Source organism: Pinus tabuliformis, chromosome 4_1 (assembly GCF_031772625.1).
Source record: "Pinus tabuliformis cultivar Carrire ecotype Pingquan chromosome 4_1, CPIR1, whole genome shotgun sequence".
NCBI lineage: Eukaryota > Viridiplantae > Streptophyta > Pinopsida > Pinales > Pinaceae > Pinus > Pinus tabuliformis.
Window position 1 is genome coordinate 471,865,449 of NC_142303.1, and position 23,852 is coordinate 471,889,300.

Sequence of the window (23,852 nt, forward strand, 5' to 3'; positions counted from 1 at the left end):
TGTGGGTTGGAGCCTACATACAGGAAGGTGGTGCTTCTATCTCTAGTGGGTGCTTGAGAAGGCTTGGGTGTTGGTTCCTCCTGAGTGTTGGTGCTTGTATAAATCCAAGGAGTTGCAAGTTGGTGCTTGTAAAAAATCCATGAAGTTGGTGCTTCACATGGTGCTTCTGGTAAGCTGGACAGGTGTCTACAAAAGGAGAGAGTTGGTGCTTCTTGCTAGTGGGTGCTAGCAAACAATCAAAGGGAGTTGGTGCATCCTTGAGTGGTGGGTCACAAATAGATTCATGTAATAGGGTAGATGCTCATATTTTACAGTAATAACAACAAAAAGCTTTGGTGTTTTTTTCCCGAAAGGGTTTCCACGTAAAAGCTTGTGTCTTATGTGTATGATGCTCATGGTTGGTGCTTGTATGTTGATTTCATATTTGTACTACATGATATGTTGTTGTTGGTTATATGGATGGTTGCTAAGTTTGAATAAGAAAAGTAAATTGGCATAAAGAGTTAAAAATTAGCCTTAATACTGATTCACCCCCCTCTCAGTATTAACATTGTTTCCAACAAAGTGATCTCATTGTTAGAGTATAGATACAATAAAACAACATAACCACTCATCCTAATAGGAGGATTCTACTAATAGATAATATAACAAAATAAAAACCAATAAACTCTTTGTAATATCACTGAGGGTTAGCTCAATTCGTCAAGTCCCTATCATTAAAGCACCTTTTTGATTGATAGGCCATGGGTTCAATTCTCTCAACACCCTAGGGGTCGGACTCTATAGTTGAGCCGACATGAAGAGATCCCTTCGGGTGGATATGACTCGTACAAATATTCCATGGACATAGTGATCACTGATCTCTAAGGTCCTATTGTAGCGGCTACAACCACCCTCCAAAATTTTTCCTTGGCTTCGTTTTGGAGCCTTCCTACCAACCATCCTCAACAGCATGTCTTGCACTGTCATGTACATCAGCTTAAGTGGTTTTCAGGTAGCATGACAGCCTGAGCTTGATAGCTTTTTGCATACCCCTCACAGGTTGTTTTTCTGGACTTGGTCCAGCTGCAGGCTGAGAAGCTCCCTCAAGAAATTATGGAGGGGAACCAGACTTCCTTCCAGAAATTATGCAATCCTGTTTGGCAGCCTGCTGGGCTCCGGAATTGAGCAATTTTTCCTGTCAACCTTCCCTAAAAAAATTACGCAATATGACCATGTAGGACTACTCAACCGAGAAATTACACAATTTTGGGCAGCAGTCAGTTGCTCAGCCCAGAATTTGCGCAATCCCTGTGGGCAGCCAGCCCAACTCCCTCCTAGAAATGCGCAAAATTTCCCACAGTCAAGCAAGCTGATCCATGTGCCATCGGGTTGACCGGTTCCACCCGGGACTGAGAAAACTTGACTTGCATGCATGGGCTTATTTTTCCCAAAATAGCAAAAAGAAACATGCAAAAAGCATCCCTAGATTTTAGGGAGATAATTTTAGCAGCTGGAGGTTACATGTAGAGATCATTTTAGAATCTTTCATCCAAGTGTCGTTGTTTCCTAGATTTGTGGCATGCACGTCATGATCATCAAACTTATTTATTTGACACTTCAGAGCTCATTCCTTCACATAGATCTTAGAGTTTTGACATTCGACAGCACATCCAGGAGTCTTCGACACATCTAGCTCAGCTATTTCCGGGTAATTCCGCTTAACTTGTCTTTTGCAGCATTTCTGTCGCCTTTTTCGTTTTGGCTTATGTGAGTGTTGTTTTCTTGATTTCTGTGAATTCCTGAAGTCGTTTACATGCATACTAGCTTGTACTAGCACCATTTCAGTTTCCATTAGCATCTCACAGTTGTCGCATGCATGACATTTTTTTGCACGAACAATTGTCGATTCGGTGACTCACTTCACACACATAAATGTTGTTAAGTTTTTTGAATCTTGCATTTACTCTTTGCATGCATGATCATTCACTCCTGCTTACACTCATCATCGCCATGCACTCACATCCCCATTTGCTTTCAGTTTCCCTTCTGATGGTCTGGGCAACCTTGACTCGGACTCTGCCTCACCAAGACAGCGTTGCGCAATCCTGGGAGGGAAGTCTTTTCCCTCCTCTCATAAAATGCGCATTTCTTCCCAGTGACTGCCCTCCAGCCTTACATTGCATAATTCTAAGAGACAATGACTATTGGCCCAAAAAATTGCGCAATGTAGTCATTGGGCCTGCAACCCTTGCCAGCTCGAATTGTGCATTGCACAATCCCAGCATCCAGCAGGCCATCCTGGATTGTGCATTGCACAATTCCAGCAGTCAACTAGCCTCCCAACAGTCCGGACTACCTTTTGTGTAGTTTCGGCAGCCAGTCTCCTGACCTCCCAGGAAAAATTGCGCAATCCTTATTAGTCAATCCCCAGGTATGTTGCATGTCGTTCCTCAAGTTTTCTTTGTTTTTAGGTGACAAATTTCTTACCATGCATGTCGCCATGTCTCCAGATCTAGCAGGTGTTCGTGCTTTGCTCATCAGTTTAGGATCAATGGCCTCCAAGAGAGCAGGATCAAAGTACACCAACAGAAGTGCAACTGGAGTAGCAGTTGAGCGAGTGTATAAAAGTTTGTGATCTACGAAGACACCAAGTTGATTGTAGACAAGGACATCAGGCTGAAATGGCAAGAGGTCAATGATGCATTTGCAAGCACATTTGGGAAGACCTCGAAGACCTCCAAGTCTATGAGAACATTCACAAGTCTGGCTTGTACGGGATTGCATGCAGGTATCCCCTGTTCCCAGGTGTAGACATGATACATTGGATCGTCTCTCACATGGATCCTGAGACAATGACATTGAGCAGTGTCACCGGGAGAGAGATTTCTACCTTCAGGGTACAGGATTATGAATAGATGTACTATATGTCGAAGCCCGTGATCACCATGGAGACACCCTTTAGCATACCAAGTAGCAATGCCAACTCCAGGGACATCTTGAAGAACTAGGTAAAGGAATCGGCCAAATTTAGGATGACACCCAACGAGGTTTACAAGATGAAGATACTACAGAAGGCGTTCAATAATTGGTCATCTTTGCATGTCTATTGTATGGCCAAGAGAGCATGGAAACCTTCTCGCAAAGTTGGGTGATCGCGTTGGATGACTGGCCAGTGAAGGCAAAGCATTCAATTGGTCCAACATGTTGGCTCACTAGCTGAAGGAATAGGTAACAAGAGCTCGACAGCCTGCCCAAAGGTCAGAAAGCATAAATCTACATGTCTGCTTACATCTTGGATGCAATCTGTGCCCGTCAGGAGTTCCCGGGCTTGAAGTGGGTATGGACATCGATGAAGACCTCTGTGAACACTTATTGTAGAATGCTTTTTGAATGCAACTTCAGAGGAGTTATCACACAACTGTCCGATCATTTTTTCACCCGGTGTATAAGATGATATTTGAACAAGATCCACCTTGCATGTCGAATATAGCAATGGAGGTGCTGATCGACATAGCTGGTTGGTATGCCTCACCGTCTGTCACCTTCATATGGATTTACAACACAGAGAAGCCTCTGCATGTTTTACCGAAGTTTTCCTTGGACAAGCTTGTCATGCAGGAAGTATCATACCACATCTCGGCAGGACTGTTAGCTAGGTTGCACTGGAAGAAGAAGGCACCTTGGCCCACTCTTCCGTTGCAGATCAGGTTATATGAGATACATAATTTCAAGCATGCGGATGTCAAAGCAGAGGAGATCAAGAAATATCCATTTGACGCCCGAAGCTACAATCCATATGACCCGCATTGTCTTGTAAAGGATCATTGCACGAGAGTACAGTTTCAGTGGATCCATGGGGCATGTCATTGGGCGGAGGAGGACCCATGGAGATATTGTTTCAGCTTCTCCAGGCCCAATGAACTGGTCGGCATCACTGAGGTATGGTTAAAAAAGAAGCGTTAAGCAACATCCTTAAGAGCACTAGAAACACCAGTAGCAGAGGTAAACATACCAAAGCGCGAAAAAGGCAATAGAAATATTGTCGATAACATGGAGGAGGAAAAAAGATGCAAGTTTCGAGAAAACCCACTTGTGCAAAAAGTAGATTTGGGAATAGAGGCAAAGAGGCAACAACGTGACAAGAAGAACACGCAAAGGTAGAGAGAAAAATGGAGAATGGAGGAAACATAGAAGGATTTGCATGAGTTGAAGGAGCATCTACGGAAGGAACGAGAGCCGCGTAGACAGGAGAAGGAAATGCAACAGGAACAGGTACATCAGGGGGTGAAACATGTATAGACAGATGAAACTGCACCCGTATAGGTAGTAAACTCATTAGAACAACTGGTACCAAGCAGACAGGGTGAGTAGTTGAAGGAGCACGACTTCACTCAAGAGATAGAGCAAGCACTTGAGCAGATGGATACAGACATGGAGCAACAAGATTTAGAGAAAGATATCAACCTCATGCCTCACCACCAAGAGGTCAACTCACTAGCTTCACCATATCCAGAATTGGATTGATCCATGTGACCAAGGAGACACTAAAATCCTTGGAGACAATCCGGAGGAAGAGATGCACAATATCTCATTCGATGAGTCCCATCATAGAGTTGTGCAATCTCGCAGAGTGTTGACTCCAGATGATCACACATCTCCTACGCAATTTGAGGAACGAGTGATCGTGTCTAACGTACACAAGCATCCAGCAGCATTGGCCAATGCTACCAAAGCATATGCCGAAGCCACTAGCTCGAGTGTTCACTTCTTGATAGTTGAGAATGAAAAAATGGCTAAGGAGTTACAGACGACCAAGAAGGGAGGAGAATTGGTTACAACATCCGTCCGAGTAGAGTTGAAGAAGGAAATATTGGATGAAGTATTGTCCCTCGACACAGTCATGCGGGCGTTGTATTCCAAGTTTGGTACCGTGCATAAGGCAGTTGTCCATCTCAACGGTTGGCAGAAGCGATGTGTTAGGAGAGCACATATCTTGTCGAATGTGCATGTTGTTTTTTATTACATGAAAACATGGATGATGAGATACAAGGTAGCCTCATTACACTTCCCCAAGATGATGAAGCCCAGAGCTGTCGAGCTAAAGGCATGCATTCGGAGTCAAATCCAGAATTATGAAGATCTCCCACAACTCATCACTAGTCTACGGGCTTCCCATGCATGGGTATTCGGGAGTATGGATGTTGTTGTACGCACACACACGATCCCATCTATTCGGACACTCACCCAGGCAAAGACAAAGGCACAGGTCCGACTGGAGATTGACTCATATACTTTGATGAGTTGATGCATATAGCCACCAACGCAGACTTGGTGATTAGTGTAGACACCATGCGTCAGTATGTTGCTGGTCCGGCCGCACTCAAGACAATGATGCACATGTTATCAGACAATTTGGATAGAGGAGCTCGAGCAGTTTACCCAGATGCTATGGAGGCAAGAGTTCGTTTCGAGAAATATGTCACCTTAGAGTACACGGAGACCATCGCAGACTACCGAGCTTGGCATCAGTTCGTTACTGTCGACCACCGTGAGGATTTCAAAGAGATGGTCTCCCCACAGTTGTCCGAGTCATAGTGATGTCTTTCATGGCTTTCTCAAGCCTATTTTGTCTCACATGGGTACATGTGCAAATTGTATGTGATGTATTTTGAAGTGTAAGTTCAAGTGTCGATAGTTGGATGTAACAGTCATAGAGTAGATGAAGTGTCATGAGGATATATGAACAGTCACAAAGGGGAATGTCAAGGGACACCTCACCCTTTGCTATAAATAGCCCCTCATAACTCATTGTAAAGGCTTTTGGTCAACCAAGCTTCCCATAAGAGTATCTTAGAGAAATCTTGGACAGTATTGTAACGAGCCTTGGCTTCTCTAATGTGCAGAGCTAGTATATCTCTTTGGAGGAGCAGGCGGCAGTGACTGTAACGTGGATGTATTGTATGACTAGAACTTACACTTTTTAATATAACAGAGTCAGCATGTTTCATGCATAGGTCGTATTGTATTTCAGCTATCTTCTTTACTCTAAATGTTATATGTATTTGTTTTCTTATGCACGCATGTGTAGCTATTTTCTATATATGTATATATGAATCTCACTTAATTGTCTTGTTGGTTTAACCATCACTTTGGATCACTATCTTACTTGCCTTCCATGTTGTGATCAAAGAAAATTTTAGGGGCTAATATTCGTAGGTGGGCTAATTTTCAATGCTTTTTCTAAAAAAAATATTTGCCAATTTCCATTTTTTCTAAAGATGATTTGCCCAAATTTTATAGTCTAAAATTATCTTACCTTAGAAATCACCACAATTTTACATATAAAAATATGAAAGAGTTATAAATATAGTTTTTGTAATACAATTATCATCAAACATTTTACAATTCATATATTACAGACTATTAAGATTCGCCAAAGTTTCTAAACTTTAAGGCAAAATTCCATCCTTAAAATTTTCCTCAGTTGTGATGCATCTTTTCTCATGTGTTCCCTTCTTAACTCTGTGTTGTCACAAGTTTCCAAGGGGCGCACTCACCTCACCCTCCATGTGTTAGAACCACTCATGCATCCTCCTTGACTTACTGCATATGTCACACCCTTGCTACCAAAAGGGACATCTTACTTGCCTTTGTATGAAACTGTGGTCAAGGCGATACCGTATGACTCACTGTTGGGACTCCTACACCAAACGGTCTGAGGTCCAATTGGGACTTCTTATAGGGGAGATCCCTTGACATGTTGGCGGGTCCAGCACCGTCAAAATTTTTAGTGCTAGAAGGAGGGCCAAATGACAAGCTTTGTCCTCTCATCCTATTTTGAACCTTTGTACATCTATCATGGATTCTGTCATACTCACCCCTCCACGATGCTTTTCGCATGTCGAACCTCTCAACATCACAAGGGAGTTTGTTGATCTCTTGTCTGAATTCACGTATGATGGTGAAGGTGAAGTGGTCTGGCCTGTGTTCTTACATGACTTCCTTGCCATGATTGACGAGAAAGATGGATGTTCTGATGAACAGGTCAGTCTGCTGCTTGCATACACACTTCGCGAATCCCCACTATGATGGTGTTGCAGCCTACCGGCTGACAGCGTGCACTCACTCGAGAATTTATATGATCTCATTGAAGATACTTTCCATCATTTTGATCCAGAACATCTTGACCAAAAAATGTTACAACAGAAGGCTCCGCAAGAATCGCTTGATGATTTTTGGCAGCGCTTCTGTGTTTTGCAGTTTCAAGCTCCGAAAAGCCAAATGAAATTTCCTTATGTCATTGATAGATTCGAGTACTGTATTATCAAATCAGTTCATCCCAAGAAGAAGTTTGAGCCCAAGACTCGCTCATCATACTTCAGTGATGGAGTTGCGCAATCACATATGGACACGGTTGTTGTCACAAGTGATTGTCTGTCAGCCCCTCATCAAATAGCTCCACCATTGCAGAGTGATGTGGGAGAACAAGCATACGCATCTGTTCAACTGTCACATCCTCCGAACATCACTTCGCTTAATTTTCGTGCAGATTTGGTTGTGAGTCTATTGAGTTGTCATATGCATTTTGTACCACAACCTCCGTCTTTGTACTCGAATGATCCTCCGGATGATATTGCCTTGTGTTCTTCCATTCCGGACTTTACACTTGTTGTGAACGAGGATCAAACCATTGACAGAGTTGGTGTTGCACAACCAACATGTGCTATCATTCATGAAGAGTATGACTGGGAGCTTGAGCATCAACACTCGGCGAAGGATGACTCCCTTCTATCTGAACCTCCTTCGTTATTTCCTGACATATTTAGTGAACCTGTCATCCATGATTTTGCATGTGTATCTCCATCTACGGATGCACCCATTGTTGATCATTCACAAGACACACCGGATGTCAGTCCATCATCCGACAACGGAGAGGATAAATTATTCATTTAAAATCCACTTGACTTTTCATCTGCTTTTTCCAGAAACACAAAGGGTGAATTTTCCCGCTTCTCATCTACCCCTTTGTTTGGTTCATCAGATCATGAGGATGCCCATGAAATCATTGATTTTGTTTATTGTAGCTGTCGTGATCTATTTTATTTCATATTCGATAATGATGATGATTCTATCACAGTTGATTTTTTGAAGCCACTGGTTTATGATGATCTATCTGTCGATGAAGTCGAAACTCCCCAGACTATCGAGGTACTTCAGCCCGAGCTGATGGTTATGTCAGGCCCTCGCTGTCCTGATGTTGGTTTCACTTCTGATCAACAAACTGTTGAAACACCCAAGGCTCCTCATCACTCATCTATATGCATTAAAGATCAATCTCACACACATATCATGCTTCCTCCACTTGAACTACACGATCCCATCGCTCATGCATTGGAGGAATCTTACATTGCAAGCACAAATGCATGACATAAGTTGTCTTTGTTTCTTTCGCTTGCTTGCATGTCACGGTCAAGAGTATGTGTATGCTTCATAGCTACACACAATGATTCACAACACCATGATAAGTCAACGGACTGCATGTCATGTACTTGCACCCACGTATATACTGTGGACCCTTTTAAACTTGAAGTTTGTTTGTCTTTATTGTTATATCTTTCATGTTTATTGGTTCACACAACTATGTTTTTCGCAAACCATGCCTTCACCAACATGGGTCGACCAATGCACTGGTGGTTGCATTAGAAGTATCACTTCACGTGATCAGGCCCATGCACCGTTAACTTAGGAGTAGGAGTAGTGTTTGCTTTTGGTTTGTTTTCTTGCATGCTTGTTTGCTTACCTTCTTTGCATGTTTGTTTTTCTGCTTTCTTGTTTTCTTACTTGCTCTTCTTTCGCATTTACTTCTGCTTTCACTTTGTTTTGTGTTTATTTTCTTGTTTTGTGCTCGTAGGTTAGTTTCGCATGAGACTGTGCGCGACCCTTGAAACAAGCTGAGTAAAGTACAAGAGGCCTTGTGCAACTATCACTACTTGGTTATCTGTCATCTTGCCTCTGTATGAAGAACTTGTTACTTTTATTCCATGATACATCGATGGAAAATACAAACTATTCGAAGTGAACCTTGGTGAAAACACAATGCTTACGCACTAACTAGTGTCACCTACTCTAGTCGGTTGTTTTTGGGTTAATCCTTGTCAGCTTAGTCAAGTAGAGTAAGGTGAGGGGGAAAACCTTAACAGGCATGTCAGAGGTATATAATAAACTACTTCTCTGAAGGAGCAACCTCTTCTGCTTTCAATAAGTCGGGATACCTCTTCCACCTCTGAATGAATAAGTGCTATGCTCAGTTGTGGAAATGAAAAAATGAAAAGTGAAAAATTTTAAAATGAAAAATGAATAAGGTGAAAGAAGAGAAATGCCTCCTATGCAAAGAGGTGATGCAAGTAACTCCGTCGGGGTACTGACCAGGCTCACTAGCAGCAGAGCAATTCTTGTGTTCCTGCGTGACTCTGTCGGGGTACTTTCCAGGCTTACTGGTAGTGGAGCAACACCAGAGATGAAACTAAGACTCTGACGACTATACTTCTTGTGCACCAATATACCCATCATCCCCAATCGAAACAATTGTGTTGAATTGGCTTGGAATGTGTGTCAATCGACCAAGAGCTTGGAAGATGCTACATCTTACAATCAAGAAAGTGTGGAAACCAACACGAACTGAGAACTGAACAATACTTCTGGAGGTGTTAGACTTGATTTTCACGAACAATGTCCATTCAAAGAGTTGGTGTTCTACCAGTGTGTTGCCAAGTGTTGTAGCGGCTACAACCACCCTCCAAAATTTTTCCTTAGCGTTTTTTTGGAGCCTCCCTACCAATCATCCTCAGCAGCATGTCTTGCATTGTCAAGTACATTAGTTTCAGTGGTTTTCAGACAGCATGGCTGCCTGTTCTTGATAGCTTTTTGCATACCCCTCATATGTTGTTTTTCTGGACTTGGTCCAGTTGCAGGCTGAGCAACTCCATCAAGAAATTGCGAAATTTTGGAAGGGAACCATCCTTCCCTCCAGAAATTGTGTAATCCTGTCTAGCAACCTACTGGGCTCAGGAATTGCGCAATTCAACTTGTCAACCTTCCCTGGAAAAAATGCACAATCTGACCCAGCAAGACTGCTCTGCCCAGAAATTGCGCAATTCTGGGCAGCAGTCAACTGTTCAGCCCAGAAATTGCTCAATCCCTCTGGGTAGCCAACCCAAATCCCTGCCAGAAATGCACAAATTTTCCCCTCAGTCAAATAGGTTGTTTCATGTATCATCGGATTAATCAGTTCCACCTGGGACCGAGAAAACTTGACTTGCATGCATGGGTTGCTTTTTCTCGAAATAGAAAAAAACATCCCTAGATTTTAGGGAGCTATTTTTAGCAGTTGGAGGTTACATGCAAAGATCGTTTTAGAATCTTTCCTCCAAGTGTCGCTTTTTCCTAGATTTGTGGCATGTGTGTCATGAGCATCAAACTTATTTATTCTACACTTTAGAGCTCATTCCTTCACATCGATGTTAGAGCTCTGACTTCTCACAGCACATCCAGGAGTCCTCGACACATCCAGCTTAATTATTTCCGGGTAAGTCTGCTTAACTTGTCTTTTGTAGCATTTATGTCGCTTTTTGTGTTTTGGCTTATGTGAGTGTTGTTTTCTTGATTTATGTGAATGCTTGTTATCGTTTACATGCATATTAGCTTGTACTTGCATCGTTTCATTTTTTGTTAGCATCTCACTACTGTCACATGCATGACACTGTTTTGCACGCACGGTCGTAGCTTTAGAGACTCGCTTCACACACATGCATGTTGTTTCGTTTTCTGAATCTTTCATGCACTATTTTCATGCATGATCATTAACTCCTACTTACACTCAACATTGCCATGCATTCACATCCCCATTTGCTTTCAGTTGCCCATCGATGGGTCTGGGAAACCTTGACCCAGACTCTGCCTCACCAAGACAACATTGTGCAATCTTGAGAGGGAAGGTTCTACCTTCCTCTCAGAAAATGGGCATTTATGCCCAGTGACTACCCTCCAATCTTGCATTTCGTAATTTTGAGAGACAATGACTGTTGGCCCCGAAAATTGCGCAATGCAGTCACTGGTCCTGCAACCCTTGCCAACTGGAATTACGCATTATAGAATCCCATTATATTCATAAATCTGTGCTTTTCTCTTCTCTAGTTTCTAATTGAACTGTTTGTGCATTTAATTAAGTTTCAAAATTTGTTGTGACCATTTAGGAATTGTTATATGCCTGTCAAAATTTGACTTTGAGATGTGTTTATCTATGCGTGTTCCATTTACTGTAACTTTCAAACTATTTTGCAGCGCCTCTATTTTTTACACGCAGTGATGCATTCTTTCGATTGGAAGTCAGGCCATTAACTTGAGTGAGGGAGAATCCTTGACGAGGAGAGGTTGGAGGAGAACATTTCTTGAGCTGGGAGACAAGTTAGATCATGGATAATCGAGTTTGTAGAGGATGGGTCGCTTCACCTTCCCTAAAATTCGAAAACAAAGACTTTTTTTAGTGCTAAGAAATCATTTCGTAGTGCCTACATGTTTTTAAAAGAACACTACAAAATAATTTCATAGCGCCTACATGTTTTCTATTGAGCTCTCCACAAAATGAATTTATGGGTTGCATTTTTGCGTCTAAGGATCCTTTTTGGCTTGTCCATTCTTATCAATTTGTCGTATCAGAGCCACGTCTGACATTGGGTTGTTGTATACAACATAGGGAGATGGCTATGTGAGCAAGAAGAGAACAAGGTTGAGGAGGGAGACTCGTAGCTAATGTAGAACTGTAGGAAGAGACAAAGAGGCTGCAAGCTAATTTATAAGCCATGGAGGCAAGTAGGCAGCAAGACCCTGAGGCCGAAGATGGCAGCAGATCAGAGGAGGAAGCTGGAGTAGAAATAGCAGCACATGTGCATGAAGCTTCGAAAGATAAATTATTGAGGTCGGTGTTAAGCTCAAGTTCAAGACCAAAACCTGAATTGCCTACCATTGATGGCAGCCCAGTAGTCGAGAATTTGATGGATTGGATCAGTGGATCAGATAGGTATTTTGAGCATGAGGAGATTGAAGAAGACAAGAGAGTAAAATTTGTTGTAACCAAGTTGAAAGGTCATGTTTCATTGTGGTGGGACAATGTGTAGGCTGAAAGGAGAAAACAGGGGAAACCATTGATAAAGAGTTGGGACAAGACGGTAGTGAATATGAAGGAATTTTTTTTTTTTTAAACACTATCATCTATCCCTCTATATGCAAGTGCATAACCTCAAGCAAATCCTATTGATAGTAAGAGATTATACCGAGGGGTTTTATAAAGTGAATTTTTGAGGGCAGGTTATGTAGAAGACACTCCAGAGAAAACAACAAGGTACATCCATGGTTTAAAGATGGAGATTCAAGATGAAATCAACATGCTTTCTCCCAGGATGATGGAAGAAGCATTTCAGTTTTCCTTGAAGGCAGAAGAGAACATAACAAGGAAGAAGAATTTAGGAAGAGGTTGTGATTTAGATAGAGGAAGAGGACAGACAACTGGAAGGGGGGAAGCTTCAACTCAAAATAATGATGCAAGTAACCCAAGACAGCAAGGACAACAAGAGAAAGGAGGTGAATCCAGAGGAGGAAGAACTTACCGAAGAGGTAGAGGTAGAGGAAAAGGAAAAGAGAATATCTAATAGTGTTACAAATGTGGGAAGCTGGGTCACAGATCTTTTGAGTGTCTTGAGAATAAGAAAGTGGGACAAAGAGATGCATATGTAGCTCAGCTAGAAGTAGCATAAGCACAAGCACCTGTGGAAAAAAATGCACCAGAGATGGGGAGAATATTTAATGATGAAAAAATTCTTGTTAAAACCATCCAAGTAGATTGTTGAACCCTCAGAAAGAAGAACCTTGTTTAGGACTGTTTGCAAGACCGGAGGAAAGTTGAAAAGTAGTGATTGACAGTGGAAGCACTGACAATCTAGTTTCCACAAAAATGGTGGAAAAACTTGGATTGAAAAGGTTGAAGCACCCAACACCATATAAAGTGTCATGGTTGCAAAAAGGTCACCAATTTTTAGTGAGTGAGCAGAGCGAAGTGGAGTTCTAGATAGGCATATATAAGGATAAGATAGTTTGTGACATCATGCCAATGGATGTCTGCCACCTCCTTTTGGGTCGACCTTGGAAATTTGATAGGAAAGTGGTGCATGATGGAGAGAACAACACTTACAAGTTTGAAAAGGATGGTATCAAGCGTACTCTTGTACCATTAAAGGAGGAGAGTACATCCTAGGAAAGTAGCTCAAAAGCACTGTTGTTAGGAAGAAAATAATTTCTGCAAGAAATGGAGAAAGAAGAGGTTAGCTATTCGTTGGTTTTCAAACCAAAGGTAATACATCTACACACTGAAATTGAAGATTTACCTATTGAGATTCAATTTATGTTGCATGAATTTAATGATATCGTGGTAGATGGTTTTCCAAGTTAACTACCACCTAAGAGAAGTATCATCCATCACATAGACTTTATACCAGGAGAAAGCCTTCCGAATAAAGTTCTTACCAAATGACACCCAAGGAGAATAAGGAAATAAGGAAACATGTTCAAGGACTATTGGATAATGGATTGATAAGGGAGAGCTTTATTCCATGTGTTGTCCCTGCGGTACTTAGTCCAAAGAAGGATGGAGAATGGAGAATGTGCATAGATTCAAGAACAATCAACAAAATCAAAATTAGATACAAATTCCCATTTCCACGGATGGATGGCATGATGGAATGTTTGAGTGGGGCAACCTACCTCTGAAATCTTGATTTAAAGAGTGGTTACCATCATATCTAGATCGAAGAAGGGAACAAGTGGAAGACAACTTTCAAGCCCAATAGCGGACTATCTGGACGTTCGATCATGCCATTTGGACTGACAAATGCACCAAGTACTTTCATGTGGTTGATGAACGAGGTCTTGAAGGAGTTTGTCGGTAAGTTTGTTATTATTTGTTTGAATGATATTTTGATTTGCATTCAAACAAAAGAAGAACACCTTAGGTATGTAAGATATGTTCTAGAAAGGTTGTTGCAAGAGAAACTGTTGATTAACCTGAAGAAATGTGCTTTCACGAGGTCTGAGCTAGTATATTTAGGCTTTATCATTTCAAAGGATGGAATGAAAATGGATCCGGAGAAAATAGAGGCAATTGTAAGTTGGCCTTCACTCAAGAACATTTTCGAAGTTAGGAGCTTTCATGGCTTAGCTAGATTCTATCAGAAGATCATCAAGAACTTCAGTGGTATTTGTGCACCCATTTTTTAAATGATCAAGAAAGATAAACATCCATTTTGTTGGATAATAGTAGAAGAGAAAAGTTTCCAGCTCTTGAATAACAAGATCACCAAAAAACTAGTGTTGAAAATACCTAATTTCAATCATATTTTCCAAATCAGATGTGATGCCAGCAGAACAACCATTGGAGCAGTATTGAGTCAAGAAGGTAAACGAATTACATATTTAAGCAAGAATTTGAATGATTCAAAACAAAAATACTCCTCTTATGAAAAGGAATTTTATGTGTTGGTTCAAGCTTTGAAGAATTGGAGACACTATTTGATGCCTAGGGAGTTTGTTCTGTTCTCTGACAATTCTACATTACAGTATATAATGGAGCAACATAAGTTTAACCATAAGCATGCCAAGTGGGTGGAATTCCTGCAAATTTTCACCTTTTTTTCTGAAACATATGAGTGGACAAGAAAACAGGGTAGTTGATGCTTTGACCAAGAGGAGTTTGATCATGCAGGAGTGCCATGTACATATTTTGGGCTTTGATTATTTGAAGGACTTGTATGAGGATGATGTTGATTTTTGAGAGGCCTTTGAAGCATGCAAGAACCTCGTGAGCAGAGATAGCAGCCCATGGAGGGAGTTTATGTTGCAGGATGGTTTGCTATTCAAGAAAAATCAATTATGTATTCCTCGTTGCTCAATGAGAGAGAATTTGATGCAAGAAAAACACAATGGAGGATTGATTGGGCATTTTGGTTGGGAAAAGACAGTTGGGAAACTAGAACATTTTTATTTCTGTCCAAAGATGAGGGAAGATGTGCAGAAATATGTGAGCAAATGTAGAGTGTCTTGTCATGCGAAAGGGAAGAGTCAAAATGCTGGATTATATACTCCTTTTCTCATTCCCAACAGACCATGGGACTCGGTGAGTATGGACTTTGTTTTGGGTTTACCAAGGACACAATGAGTTAAGGACTCCATACTTGTAGTTGTGGGCATATTTACAAAGATGGTTCATTTTATCCCGTGTTGCAAGACTAATTCTGCTAGATATTTGGATCATTTGTTTTTCAATGATATTGTCTGATTACATGGCTTGCCAAAGAGTATAATCTCTAACATGGACACCAAGTTCATAGGGCATTTTTGGAGGACCTTGTGGAAGAATCTTAGAACAAAATTGAACTTCAACTCAACCTATCATCCACAATATAATGGGAAAACTGAAGTTGTGAATAGGAGTATTGGAAACATAATGTGAAGCCTTGTGTGTGAATACCCCAAGTAGTGGAATCATGTGTTAGCACAAGTTGATTTTGCATATAATGATTCACCAAATAGGAGCACGAGGAAGAGTTTGTTTCAGATTTTGTATGGAATGCATCCTAGAGGATTTTGTGAACTAAGAGATTTGAGCAACCTTGAGCAGAGAAGTGTTGATGGGGAGGATTTTGCAGCAACAATGAGTGACTTACATGAGGAGATAAAATAGAATCTACAGGACAACAACCACATGTACAGACAAAGAGAAGATTTAAGAAGAAGAGAGGTAAACTTTAAGGTAGGGGACATGGTCTTAGCCCACTTGAGAAAGGAGAGATTCTCAAGTAGGGAATAATAAAACTCAAGATGAAGAAAATAGGACTTTGTAGGATACTCAAGAAGTTTTTTGCAAATTCTTATGAATTGGAGTTACCCATGGGCATAGGTATCTCACCCATGTTCAATTGGGCTGATTTGTATCCCTATCAAGTTGGTGATGAAGGTGCATCTACAACAAATGAAGTCGATGGAGAAGTCAGTGAAAAAATTTGGGTGAAGAAGACACCTATGACAGTCGAGGGTCTGGATGCTGAAAGAATTATAGACACCAAAGTTGGAAAGAACCACAGGGGAAAAGAGTATCTGGAGCTTTTGGTGAAGTGGAAGGATCGTCTAATGGAGGATTCTACATGGATGAGTGTTGCAGCTCTACAAAAGGTAGGTTGCTCTATAGAGGACCTTACATTAGAGAAATTTTGAGGTTTAAAATGGGCCTTCTAAGGAATATTATAAAATAATAGTGGATATAATAAAATAAGATTAGATTACATAATCAAATTTTAAAGGGAAAAAAGAAAAAACTATTTTTTTCAACTTATATCCCTATAGTTTTACTCAAATTTTGAGTGGGAGCACTTGTTGGATGTGGAATTTGATTCCTCATCCAAGGATTACCCATGTTTTATATTTTTGATAGACTCCGCTACACGAAAGATGAGATATACATGAAAAAATGTGATTGTAATCACACTTTTTCATGCATTTATCATTTTTCATGTAGCAAGGTCCATCGAAAGTATGCAACATGGATACTCCTTCAATGAAAAATTAAATCATGCATCGAATAAGTGCTCCCACTCAAAATTTGAGTAAACCGTAGGGAGATAAGTTGAAAAAGTAGGGTGGTTTTTTTTTTTTTTTTTTTTTTTTTAAGTACAAAAATGGTGAATGATCCCCCATGTTTGACATCATCTTCTTGAATCCTATTGTTTCTTATAAAGTTTGTTTTGGTTATACATTTTTTTTTTAGGCCCATTTTAGACATCAAAATTTCTCTAATGTGAGTAGGTGCTCATGAGTTTTTTCTTCTTGGGGAGTCTGATGCAAGTGCATTAGATTGAACTCAAGATGAAGAAATGGAGAAGAGCTTAACAATGTGGTGGACTAGCCACATGTTAATGCTAGAAAATAATTTTGTTGTTTTTTTAAGAGTTCTGAATATTTAATGTAGGTGTAAGATTGTAGTATTCTTGCATAAGTCAAAGAGTCTAGAAATTTGGGAGTTATTTCTCATTGTAATAATTAACTCACATGGTTGCATTTTTTACTTCCCTCATTTAGGAGAGAAGATGAAGCGGACCATTTGTTGAAGTTGTGAAAAAAAGGGACATCGAATGAGAGGAGGCACAACTGTTCTCCTGCCTCCGAGTATGTATGCTTGAAGTGAATAATAAGAAAGTTTTGCATCTGTGCATAATCATAAATTTGTGTTTTTCTCTTCTCTGGTTTCTAATAGAATTGTGTGTGCTTTTAATTAAGTTTCAAAATTTATTGTGACCATTTCGGAATTGTTATATGCCTATCAAAATTTGACTTTGAGTTGTGGTTATCTATGCATGTTCCATTTACAGTAAACTTAAAATTATTTTGCAACGACTCTGTTTTGGTAGGTAGTGACTCATTCCTTTGATTGGAACTTGGGTCATTAAGTTCAGTGAGGGAGAATCCTTGATGAGGAGAGGTTGGAGGAGAACATTTTTTGAGTTGGGAGACGAGTTAGACCGAGAAGAATCAAGTTTGCAGAGGGTGGGTCGCTTCACCTTCCCTAAAATTTGAAAACGATTCTTTTTTAGTGCTACAAAATCATTTTGTAGCACCTACAGGTTTTTTTTCTTGTCCATTTCTATCATAGTAGCACCTTGAGTTCCTCCTTGGGAGGGTCCCCTTGAAAGAAATGCAACTACAGAAAGCATGCAACTATCTTGGATCACATGCAAAGGAAACTAACAAGAATTTACAAAAGGATCGGACACACTTAAAGACACACGGGCCTCCCTCCAGAACTAGGTTGTTCTTCTAGCAGCAATAAAGAAAACATCCAAGTAGAACTTACTGACTCAATCAATTCTACTGATGGTTTTTTGTGTTAGTTTGTTAGTCCTTATGCATCATTTTTGTATGTATCAATTTATTACAAGTCCTATAAGCTAGTGCCTATTTTTAGACTTCTAGATATAATTGACATGGTTAGATTTTGGACTAAAACTCTTTTGAAAAAGTTTGAATTTATGTATTTGATGGGGATTGTCCAATGGTGAATCATATAAATACTAAATTGTAACCATTCATTAGGAGACAAATACAAATTTTAACTTCACAAAAAAACACGGTTATAAAACATCATTAATAACCTTGCAGTTTGGTTGTGTGTTGAAGGTAATTCACTTGATGTGTGAAGCGGGTCATGGTTAAGGAGTTTCACAAAGCTACCAATGACCCGGATAATGGACTTTGTAGTTGTGGAGTCTGTGTACATACTATGATGTATCCATTATAAAACTCTAAAATTTGAAGTTAGGACTGATAACATGTAAGTTGCAATTTGGTTTTGGATTTACCACAAAATTAGGACTCGATTATCTAGGGAGCACATGACAGTGGATGAGCCTTCCTTCCCCTACAATATACAAGTTACACTCGATGGATAAATTTTGCTCACATGATGAGTTGTGTTAGAGATTTGAGTAGAGGGAGGTCGGGGTTATTACTCATGATGTCGTTAAGAACGTTGCTTGCATGTGAAACCAATAATTAGATAAGGTTGTGCGAATTATCAACAATTTTTAAGTTCAGAAGTGTAATATGAATACGAATTTGGGTTTGGATAGCTTAGTCAATTAGAGAAAGGAATAAATATGATTTTAAAGCTTCAAATATATGCCTTGCTCTAATTGACTAATTGAGTCTAGTAGAGATTAATTTATTTTTGAAGGAGAACCAACTATCTTGGATCAGTAACATGGTTAAATTCCAGGTGTCGGTTAGTGTTGTGTACTCATACATCATATAGGGTCAATTGCTTGATCTAAGAATCAACTGGACCTTCCAAAAGACGTGGATTTCAGACATTCCAGAGAAGCTAAAGTGTTTTTTATGGTTGGTGTTCCACAACAAGATTCTTACACGGGAAAACCTCCTCAAAAGAAGCTTTAAGGGACCTCGCAAATGCAAGTTGTGTCGAAAGGACTCAAAAGATATGACTCATCTTTTTCTCAGATACCCATTTGCAGATGTGCTATGGAAGGGGGTTTTCCATATGCTTAATCTTAGTACATCATGGGGTGTTTATTTATAATAGATAGTCATGGGAAACACAACAAAAGAAAAATTATATATTTAAAAATATTAATATTTGTATTATAAATTAAAAAAATAATTATAAAATAAATGAACCCCATGATGTATAATAAATAGTCATGAGGTGTATTGTTAAAACTGCAATTATTTCAAAGCTCTAACAATTTAACAAATAAAAAAACACTAAATATATTTATGCAGTTAAAATAACAAATATATTATTAAACTTGTAATTATCTCAAAACTCAAATAACTTAGTAAATAAAAAAATGATAAAGATATTTATATAATTAAAATAACAAAAAATACAACAATATCAATCCAAATTATATCACTAAATTCCAATTTAGAAAAAAAAACAAACAAACAAACATCCCATCACATTAAAAAACAAGCTACTAAACAGTTTAGCTACTAAACAGTTTTTCACCTTTTCTATGTAGAATAGTTCGGTTCCCTTGGCTTTTTGCCTACCCAAAAGAATAAGTAAACACTCCCAATAATTGGGAAGGCAAAAGAATAAGTAAAAATTTAAAATAATTGAGAAAATAGAAATATAGGGAAATTGATTGATATTAGTTGCTTTCCCTTTCAATCAATCCAAGCAGTTGGACATTTCCCATTCCCCTTAATCATTACCGTATCGAATATTATAACAGCGAAAGTGATCGCAGGAATGATGCACCTTGATTTTGAAGAGTAATGACCTCGTTATAAGAACTAGGGAATATTGTTTCCCCCAACTCTCGTCCCTTATATCTCAAATACTTATTATCATTCTTGTCTAGGGATAAAAATTTTAAAAAATGCTGATTAAAAGTGCTGATTGTCCACATCATTGCCTATGATTCTAGTGAATACTGTTTCCCTTTTCTTATAGTACTATAACTTGCCCCTACCTCCTAGGAGTATCTTCCCTCAATGTTTGGCCATGAAATAAGGATGGGAAATTTTCAATCAATATAAGCCAATAAAAAATCATAGATAAAGCAAACACGGCTCTAAAAAGAAAATGTTGCTTTTTGATTTTGTAAATGATTATGTTTAAAATTTAAATCATTAAATGAGGGTGAATAAGTTAGAAAGTTAAAAGATAAAAATTGTTAATGTTTTCTAAAATAAATTTAATAAAATATATTTTGAAATAGAATTATTAAGCATATTCATTAAAGACTTCCAAATAAACCCTATAAAAAATACAAACAAAATTTATAATAATTTCCAAAAGTTAAACAACATGGTCTCAAACCAACCTCATTTGTGATATAAAAAGTCTTGTTACATGTCCTTCAAAAAAATCTTAAACAACTCGTTAAGAGTTTACAGCTAACCAACTTCCACTGCAGGAAAAATGGCCAAAATTAAAGGAGAAATAATACAGTGCACTTGATACCGATATGGTTTAGAATTAAGGAAAACATGGGTAGAATGAGGCTTATAATATATAAAGGCTAGTAAAGTATATAGTAAATAGAAGGCAAAAGAAAGCAATTTTAGATCATAATTTGCACTTGAAGGCAACATTGAGTTGGTAAATGAACGCAATTTCAGATCATGCTTTGCCTCTAAGTCAACAATGGGTCATATTCACTTTGTTTATGTTTTCGCTCACTGTTATAAGAATTTTTTTTAGATTTAAGATATAGTTTATGTATAATGTTTTTATATTATATTGTAAATTTTATATATATATATATATGTGAAAATATTTTTTTAATATATTTAATTTATTTATTTTATAATTTATAATAAAAATATTAATATTTTTAAATATATAATTTTCCTTTTGTTATGTTTCAATTTTTTTAATTATTATAAATATAAGTTTACATTTGTTTACCATTTCAATTATTTTTTTTATTTTTTTTAAATCTAGACTTCATTATTAAATTTCCTTTTAGAAATTTCACTGTGAAATAGCAAAATTAAAAATAGATACCTCACCTCATGAATACCGTACTTCCGGAAATCTCTCATGGTAATAACTTTCACCTTGTAAATTTCAAATTTAAGAAAAAACACAAATGTTTAACTGATAAATGGAAGACAAATTCCAAGCTGATCATCTTGCTCAAACGTTTGCCGTGTATATATGTGAATATTCCCTTCGACTTCGCTTGTGAAGCGAGCGACCATAGAAATGGTTTCGGGCAACTATCATTTTTGAATTACAAGTGGTTAAAAATATATATCAATTAATTTTATACAAATCAAAATCTAAGAGTGGCCGTTATTTTAGATTTAATTGATTGATTTGTTTGAAGTCTGATTTTTTTTTTTAAGTTTATTTTTTAATTTAATTTGTCTAGAATTTTATAGAGATTCATTGAAATTATAAATTTGATGTGTGAACTCTGTACGATAAAAATGTTTCAGGGATTTTTCAAAGTGTTGAATCTAAATATACAATAACATGCTCTATATTGTGATCTCTATCTGGTACGATTATCTATTTTTCCTAAGCTTTTGACTCCTATGTTGTTTTTTGTTCCAAAAATATCTTTGGCATATGAGGCCGACAATTGAACTAACATTCTATGCATAGGTGCTGCTAGCAATATTTCTCTATACCTCATATCTTTTCCAGATCTGATATGGCTCCTTAAATCCATTCTCTCCATGTGCTTATGATCATCTATACAGCGATATCTGGTGGTCCCCATATGAATTGCTGTAATTTTTTGTTGGATGCATATAATACAATCATAAAGCTTTTTTCATGCTGAAAAGAAACAATAACACAAATCAAAATTTCACCAGAAATTTATTTTAATTTGTCTAGAATTTTGTAGAAATTTATTGAAACTATAAATTTGATGAGTGACTTCTGTACAATAAAAATACTTCCTAGATTTTTCAAAATGTTAAATCCAAATATACAATACCACATATTATTTTTGCACATGGGCATCCCGCGTGAAAAGGATGGCTGGTTAATAGCCTCCCCACAGGGGTTCGACCCTCCACACATGTTAACGCTATTGTAAACATCTCGCTTCTGTATGTATGTAAAAATTGTGAATCTAGATTAATATATAACTTCTTAAAAAGGACTCATCCCCTCCTTTTAAAAAAATAAACAAATTTATTTTGACCAAAAATATGCCGGAAAATCCAAAAAAAAATATCACTAATTTCCGAAAGGGGTTATAATCTCATCAATCACATCAACATATCAACTAATAATATAATTTAATTGAGTTCACATGGTAGAATTTCAGCAGTAAGGAAGAAAGATTAAAAAATCCCCAAGTCCCAGTCTTCCGACTGCTGGAGGAGAATCCCAAAATCCTCCATTGACACATCCACCGGAGGAATATCCTCTACGTTTAGCAACCCGCCACCGTTCGTACCCTCAAGTGGAACGGAATCCCCAAAGGTCGTACTCCGTTCCGAAATAAACGATTGGCCGTCAATGCCACATCCCGCTTCTAAACTGGCCGACGATGATGCCGCGCCGTTTTCCGAACGAAGCTGAAATTCTTCCGCAGCGAACTTGGCCGCCGCGGCTTGAATTTGCGGCGGTGATTGAAACGAAGCGCAGGAAATTTTGGGCGGTGAGTGGGGAAAATTGAGCTTGGCCGTGGATCCTCTGAGGCAGTAGACGGCAAAGTCATATGCACGGGCAGCTTTTTCCGGGGTGTCGTAGGAGCCCAACCAAATTCTGCCACTGGAATTGGGAATTCGAATTTCCGACACCCATTTCCCCCATTTTCTCATCCGGATTCCCTTGAACTGCCGCGGCTTCAGTGAGCAGCTTTTGGGACTGATGCGGCAGCTCGGGTTTTGCGAGGGTTTAGTCATTGCAAGATTTTGCAGGCGAGTCGCACTGAGGAAGTGCGGGTAAAGTTTTATGTCGTTCCAAGGGAGGAAGTAGTGTGATAGTGAGGGGATCTGAATTCGGGAATCACAGAGATGGTGGTAGCTACTGCACTTGAGCAAGTGAATGTCTGCGGGGTGAGAGTATTTGCTGTAACTGCCAACAGATTTATAGAGCCTGAAAAACGTGTGGAGTGAATGGAATCCTTTGTGGTGTGGTCTAAGAAATTTCCGCGCAGGGGATTTAGAATTAAAAGGATGGAACAGATTTTCGTTGGTGTGAATGTGTCTTGGTCGAGTCAGAACTAGAACGTTTGGACTAGGCTAATCTGGAATATTCCAGAAATCCATTGGCTACTTCCCTTCATCCGACTTTCCAATGAGAACTTAGTTGGCGTTCAAATTTGTACGTTTCGTTGCAGTTGCCCCTTCCAGGCACGACCGCAACTCGATATAAGGTAATGATGTCTTGTCCTCCATCAAATAGTCACCAACAGAAGAAACACTTTACTGTATCTGTCAACTCACCACTCGGACAACAGGGTATCACGTCATTTTGTACCTGTCCGATTCGCGTGGGTGATTAAATCTATGCTGTCCCGCACTATCACCCGTGACCCAAGTGACCCTCCTCAGTTGTTGAAGCAGTGGGCTATCAATTTTTTAGCTATTTATTTATTCATTAATGTACAGGGGTATATGCTACTAGTTGGATTTAAATAAATTCAAAGGTAGCATATATTGTCACTGTGTATTAATGAATAGATAATGAATAGATAGCTTTAAAAATATTCATTGCAGTTTTTAGTGCAAAGATTTAGATTTAAATTAAAAAATATATATTTAAAAAAATTTAA

The 23,852-nt window shown here is 38.8% G+C and overlaps 1 protein-coding gene across 1 annotated transcript; it reads right to left on the reverse strand.

Moving 5' to 3' along the window:
- Nucleotides 1-22,294: 22,294 nt before the first annotated feature.
- Nucleotides 22,295-23,123, reverse strand: LOC149176496 (ethylene-responsive transcription factor ERF039-like). The gene has a single exon (XM_089423134.1). The coding sequence runs from the start codon at nucleotides 22,978-22,980 to the stop codon at nucleotides 22,414-22,416; it is 567 nt and encodes a 188-aa protein (XP_089279260.1). The 5' UTR covers nucleotides 22,981-23,123; the 3' UTR covers nucleotides 22,295-22,413.
- Between the last annotated feature and the right edge of the window lie 729 nt (nucleotides 23,124-23,852).